This window comes from Phoenix dactylifera, chromosome 9 (assembly GCF_009389715.1).
Source record: "Phoenix dactylifera cultivar Barhee BC4 chromosome 9, palm_55x_up_171113_PBpolish2nd_filt_p, whole genome shotgun sequence".
Classification (NCBI taxonomy): domain Eukaryota; kingdom Viridiplantae; phylum Streptophyta; class Magnoliopsida; order Arecales; family Arecaceae; genus Phoenix; species Phoenix dactylifera.
This window is the reverse complement of record NC_052400.1, coordinates 17669720-17675824: the sequence shown is the minus strand read 5'-3', so window position 1 is coordinate 17675824 and position 6105 is coordinate 17669720. Positions and strand designations below refer to the sequence as shown.

Here is a 6105-nt window from a genome sequence, read left to right as displayed (position 1 = left end):
TGTTTCTGTACCATATTAATGGGCTAACATGTCGTACTTTGACTCGCAAGGAGACCTCAGCATTCAGTTTTGACAATTATCATAGGTTTACCCTTGCAAGTACTGGCACTGAAGTAGTAATGGATTTGAATTATTCTTCCAGTGGTATTCAGCTCCAGGTTATAACCTTTCCATGGACCAACCGGCCTGGTAGAACAAACCAACCAAACGCTATCGAACTTTTGCTACACTATCTAGCATCAGCTGATCACAATTGCTGGTTCTAAAACTTGTTCGTTTGACAGAGGCTCAACATATAAAGGAAGAAGCTTTGACCTGGAAAAAATAATTTTCTATGGGCATTTCATTGCTCTGGTTGGTAGACCATTGGTTGTCATGCATATGTCCCTAAATGGTATCTTACACTAAAAATTGTCAGCTTCTAATAAGCATCATCATTTGGCACATCCTCATTAATCAGAAAAAGACAATGTTGAATCCTAAGAAAGTTATCTGATATTTTTGTCTGGAAAAACTGAGTACACAAGTTCGTTGGGATTTACTTCTGATATTGACTGGGGGTCATAACGTAGATTTTTTAAGCATTCTCCATGCGCTTGAGCAGGCCGCATCCTTGATTGTATCCACAATTCCAAAATATAGAAAAACTTTGTTGTTTTCCTCCTTCCCTGCTGCTCGAAGTGATGCTGCACTCTAGCTTTCTTTTCTTTGAGTGTTAACTATAAGTGCTGGCATTTTGACACCAAATTTAACATCGGACCTGCAATAAATCAGAATGTTTCTTTCTGTTAGATGATAATGCTGATAACAGGCTCAAGCTCACAGGCAAAAGATATTGATTGTTTCAAGAATTCAAGTTATGACACAGCTCTGCAGGAATATGCGAACACAGGTTTCGTTGGAGGAAATATCTACCACATTACCACACTTCAAGTGAGTGCAAAGAAATCACACGCTTGGATTTTGAAGGAAAAGCTAGTATATGTATGTCTAATGCTGGAGTGCTGATACATCTGTATGTCTACATACTGTGCATTTATGCATATGGGCATTGGCACGTACTTTGTCTGTTCTTCCTTTTTCTTTTTTATTCCCTTTTCTTTTTTGTGTATGTTTTGTGCGTTTGCGTGTGTTAGGGGGGTGGGGGGAGGTTGGTGAGGATTAGAGGATGATTCTGAATCGGCAGCAGAAACAGATTCTACATCTTCATCACCATGCGACAGCTTCGGACTGTCTGAAGGAGAACTCTTGCTACCATCCGACCCTGCAAGAAAAACACTAGGTCTCTTATTTCTTAAAAAGTAAAAAAAAAAAAAGAAAAATCCTGGACTTCTATATTGATTCTTCTATTAAATATTTTTTTAAAAAAAATTGAGAACGGTAATAGTTTTTCTAGCCACCATTCTGTTGAATGTTAACATCATATTGCAATGAATTCTTAATATGAAAATGTACTGTGTCAGCACTTAAGCTGGCTAGTCATGCATATTTTGTCCAAGTTCATTACCAAATGTTGGTGCACATTCAAGGTTAGCCAGAAGCCCAGGGACAAACAAATGAAAAGTGGAAGACTGTACTGCAAAACTGATTAGCAAACCACTGAATATGTGGCACTTGAGAAAACTAAGGGCACAAAGTAATAACTTCTTTTATGACAGTAATCCAACCTAAAAGTATGCAAGACCCAATAAACCTGCCTTGAATATAAAAGATATAAAGTTTTTGCCATGTATTTGCCTACATGACCAAACTAGCACTGGCTCCACTAAAGCTTTTATTCCTCCTGGTCTTGCTGCACCTATTATAAGTTTTTCTTCTTTCAGTTGTAAGTGCTTTTGATGTTTGTGCACCAATCCAACCAGAGGAGGGGAACGGAATTTGATTTGTACGTGAAAACCCATACTCGGGGCCCTTCAGAATATCTAGCTTACAGCATGGCAAAGTAAACACGTTGAACAGTGGTGCTCTTTAATCTTAGAAAGAAGATGCTGCTACTAATGATATAAATACACGACCCAACTTCCACCATGAACCAACACATGGGGAAACAACAACTGCTTCAGTGCAACCACCTGCTGCTTCTTGGTCAGTATATTGCTACGTTTAAGAGACAACCGGCAACTATGAATTGGGACCAGAATATCTTCCCATTGTTCATGGTTTCAAAGTACTCCATTCCCTCCACCCAACTCATTACCTTCATATTCCAGGCTTATTGGTGCATATGAGAGCCTGAAACTTTGCTCAACAATAAGCATGGCCTTCACAGCACTAGTACATCTCAAAAAGCTAATTAAACCCTCTGGGCAGAGACTTTGCTGACATGCAACCTGGATTTTATACAAATTTCAAAGGGGAGAGAGGATTCGGATCTAGGATTTTTAGGATGTCTTTTTAACAGAGAAAGGTGCTTACCAATGAAGCATCTGTGCTCATTAATCAAACTCATACTTTAATTGACTTAATTCACAGGAAAGAAAAGCAACTTAAAATATAATTTACACCTTTTCCTGAAAAGTGAAACTAATTTTGGACTTGAAGATTCAAAAACCAACAATTCATTACCTGCCACACATGCTGAAGGATTGCGATCTTTAATAACCGAATCAAAGGTGCAGGACAGACATGCATTCCTAGCAACAGTGTAATCCATGATGCCTTCCTCTTCTAGAAAGTTGCAGTCCTGATTGATTTGCCTGCATAGGAAATTAAAAAGGATCATAACATATAATAATGCAGTGTAATATCTATCTAATGTCTAGGTGAATCAGTCTGTAACAGATGCAACGTTGAATTGATTGTCATACTTGAGGTTTGAACACCATATAATAATTGAACAGCATTCTTGTTGTATTTCAACTATAATAATCTTCAGAATGAAATGAATATCTTTGGTTTTCACTTATATACATTATTTGTCTGCCTTGTCTGCTAATTGAAAATGCAGCCTGGAGCAATGCTATGCTTCAATATATCAAAGATTAGATTTGGCAGCTTTTCCCTTCTAATAGTCACACAACCTAATGGCACTATGCAAAGGCCGAAAGCAAGACTGGTTGCCAAATCTATGAACTAAATTATTTTTTAGACATTTTCTCGCCCTAAATGAGACAATAATACAGCTGGTTGTTTTAATGTTCAGTTATTCATGTGTGTATTCCTGGATTTTTTTTTCAGATCCTAAGAAGCAACAACTATGATGCAATTTAAAATAGAGTCAAAGGAACCGAATTTTCTATGATTTGGTCAAGATTTCCAGTCTGTGACAAGAATAGACCAAATTTACTCCAAGTCATTGGGAGATTTTATACTTAAGTTGATGGATAAGAACTCCTTTTTCTTGGTAACTAAGAAAAAGTTGGCGATCATATTTGCATGTTTAGCACCACTCCCACTCTCTGTCTGTCGTCCTCTTGTAGTAACTCTTGCTTTGACCACAATCTCTTCTTTAAGCATCACTTCCTTCTTGCAGAAGTGGCACCGCGCGTTCTTGCATCCAAACTTTGACCAACACCTCATCCTTATCTTTGCCACCCCAGCATTTGCAAGAAGGGGACTTGCCTGGTGACACCAACTCTAATCTTTTGGGCATCCGAATTATAATTTCCAGGTCTTACCAACAGCCAATCTTTCACAAATTCAAAAGTTTCCTATTTAGACTAGCCTCATATACACACAACTGATATTGGAAGAAGCAGCTGGAACGAATCAAAAACTAAAATCCTTCCAAAACTACTGTATTTTTGTCAATCGTACGTCGTGCTCAAAGGATACTCCTATAGATGTGGATATGGGAAGCAAAAAAAGTCAACTTTAGACATTGGGATGGAAAAAAGCAAATCAAATCAAATGGAGTTGGTTAGAGGTCATCATCAAAATGACACAAAAAATTCACTAGCAGAAGAAAGAGCAAACCATCTCTATCCAACATCTCGCTTTCTCTTACCTAAAAGTACCACCACCAATTGGTTACCCCCAATACAAAGCTGCTACCAAGAAGTACCAAAATGTTTAACAGGTCATGACCATTCCTCATATGTGCGTCCAACCATGTCCTTCAAGATTTGACCTTAAGGAAGTGCATTTATGATTCAGTAGGTAATTAGTAGGAACATCCTGCAATAAAAATCCGAACTTTGTACCAATACTGCATGGAAATTGGTAAAAGCCAACAGATACTGATAAGAACCAGAGAAAGAGAGAAAAGTCTAACAACAGGTCAGAAGCTATAAAACACCCAACTTTCCTTTCCAGTCCTCAACTTTCCCTTCTCTCTCTCTCTCCTGAGGGTTATAATCACTGCCCATTGCTCCCCAACAGCTGCAGCCAGCTGTATCCTTTCAATTCATTCAAAGCAAAAGAAGTCCCACCTCCTTTCTCAATTCCCTTCCCATTCAAAGCAAAAGAATCTAGGGCACAATCCAACGAAAATAAGTACTTTTTTCCTTTTCCATGGATGGTATTCTCCATTAATCTCCAGAACCTAAAGCTCTGGAACTGTGCGGGCATCGGACCAAATCCAACCGAATCTAAGAAGATCTCCAGCGATATAAATGGAAAAATTAAAGAGGCGGAGTCGTGGAAAGATTTCGACAAACCTCAAAGATTTACCAAACGGGCATCATATCATATCATATCAAAATTGAAATCTAGCACAGCTTTGCACGTCTTTACAAAGCTTAGATGGTAATTCCAGGAAAGGTAGAAGAAGAAATTGATAAAGAACCGAATCGTGGCAGAGTTTGAGATGGAGACGGACCGCGGCCACTTGCCTGAGGGAACAGCGAGAGATCCACCGGACGAACGAGAGGAGTAAAGAAGGCTCTCATTTAAGAGGGGCGTCGCGTCGAGATCAACGGCCGGTGATGAGAGTTGGGGACGGTGGAATCTTTTCGCGCCAAAAATGGCCGTTGCCGCTCCTTTCGGCCATCCGTCGGTGAAAGGGAGAGGGGGCCCGCTCTTAGGGCTTCAAGAACTCGGTGCTAGCGTGGAGAGAGATGCCGACTCTCTCTCTCTCTCTCTCTCTCTCTCTCTCTCTCTCTGAATGCCGAACCAACCAAATGCCCATCTTTACCGGCCATTGCAACGGGAAATTGAACCCCATGCCGCATGCATTCTTCCTCTGGACTTTTTTTTCCCTTCATGATTAGACTATAATAGGAAGATATATAAAGCACAGGGTATAAGTTTTTCATTGTAACAAACTTTGGCAAAACAACCATGCCCATATTAGAAAAAATATATTATACAACAAATGCAAGATACGGTGGTGCACTATGTTGATCACACGCACTTGTTCCTATGGGTTCCATTTACCAAGCATTTATCTTGATGAATGACCCATAGAAATGTGCACTTATGATAGATATGGTACACCGCTATATGGTGCAAATGATTTTATTTATTTATTTTTGTACAATTAGAATATGGAGCAAGCTCTAAAAATAAAAAAAAGAAAAATAATGCAAAACAAAAACAAGAACAACTAAACTCTCAACCTAAAGTAAAGTTTTCGACTGAAGAATTTTCTTTGTAATTTACATCCTCCAAAATTCCTTTACCAGCTAGCTGATTTGCTGAGTGGTTGCCTTTGTGGAAAGCATGAGAAACTTTAAATATCTGAACGACTTTAATTTTTCATGTCTGAGTAGAGGTAGATGAAGAGGATGAGAATTAAAGAAACAATTGATTCATTGTATCACCATACGAGAATCACCTTCTACCCAAAGTTGAGTGGCCTTGTACCTAAACAAAGCTGTGCAAATATCTTCTCATATGGCTTGTAGTTCAGCTTCAATAATTGTTGAAGAGGGCAGGCAAATTGATCTAGCATGAATGAACTTTCCTTTGTGATCTCTAATCAGGAAGCTAGCACCTACAAGTTGATCTTTCACAGACCTAATTAAAAAGTCAAAAAGTCAAGTATCGGTAACCTAAATTTATATTCATCTTAGCTAGTTGGTTCCCTGGTACTTTCCTCTCTAAATGAGAGATCTCATGTCCAAACCTAAGTGATAATGAACAACTGCTGTATTTTAAAAAGAAATTTGATACATCACCTTTTTTTTCCCAAAGGAGTGGGATTATATAGAAGGATTTGCTGTT

The 6105-nt window shown here is 38.7% G+C and overlaps 1 protein-coding gene across 4 annotated transcripts; it reads right to left on the bottom strand.

Annotated features, from left to right (window-relative positions):
• Positions 1 to 316: 316 nt before the first annotated feature.
• LOC108511433 lies at positions 317 to 5020 on the bottom strand. Of its 4 annotated transcripts, none has more exons than XR_005513404.1 (4): positions 4760 to 5020; positions 2566 to 2696; positions 1063 to 1264; positions 317 to 760 (listed from the first exon to the last, which is right to left on the bottom strand). XR_005513404.1 is itself a non-coding variant. In XM_039130289.1 (4 exons), the coding sequence occupies exons 2-4, from the start codon at positions 2651 to 2653 to the stop codon at positions 694 to 696; spliced, it is 390 nt and encodes a 129-aa protein (XP_038986217.1). In that variant the 5' UTR covers positions 2654 to 2696; positions 4760 to 5020; the 3' UTR covers positions 317 to 693. The 4 variants fall into 4 exon arrangements, 1 of the variants encoding a protein (XP_038986217.1); XM_039130289.1 differs by having other exon boundaries at positions 1030 to 1264; XR_005513403.1 differs by lacking the exon at positions 4760 to 5020 and adding an exon at positions 4599 to 4752 and having other exon boundaries at positions 317 to 1264.
• Between the last annotated feature and the right edge of the window lie 1085 nt (positions 5021 to 6105).

Bases quoted from the DNA above. Each gene is read 5' to 3' on its own strand.
- LOC108511433 (XM_039130289.1), bottom strand. From the start codon at position 2,653: ATGGATTACACTGTTGCTAGGAATGCATGTCTGTCCTGCACCTTTGAT. The intron at 1,265-2,565 runs GTAATGAATTGT...TTTTTCTTGCAG, and splicing joins TCCTTCAGCATGTGTGGCAG to GGTCGGATGGTAGCAAGAGT. The intron at 761-1,029 runs GTATGTAGACAT...GATTTATTGCAG, and splicing joins CCCATATGCATAAATGCACA to GTCCGATGTTAAATTTGGTG.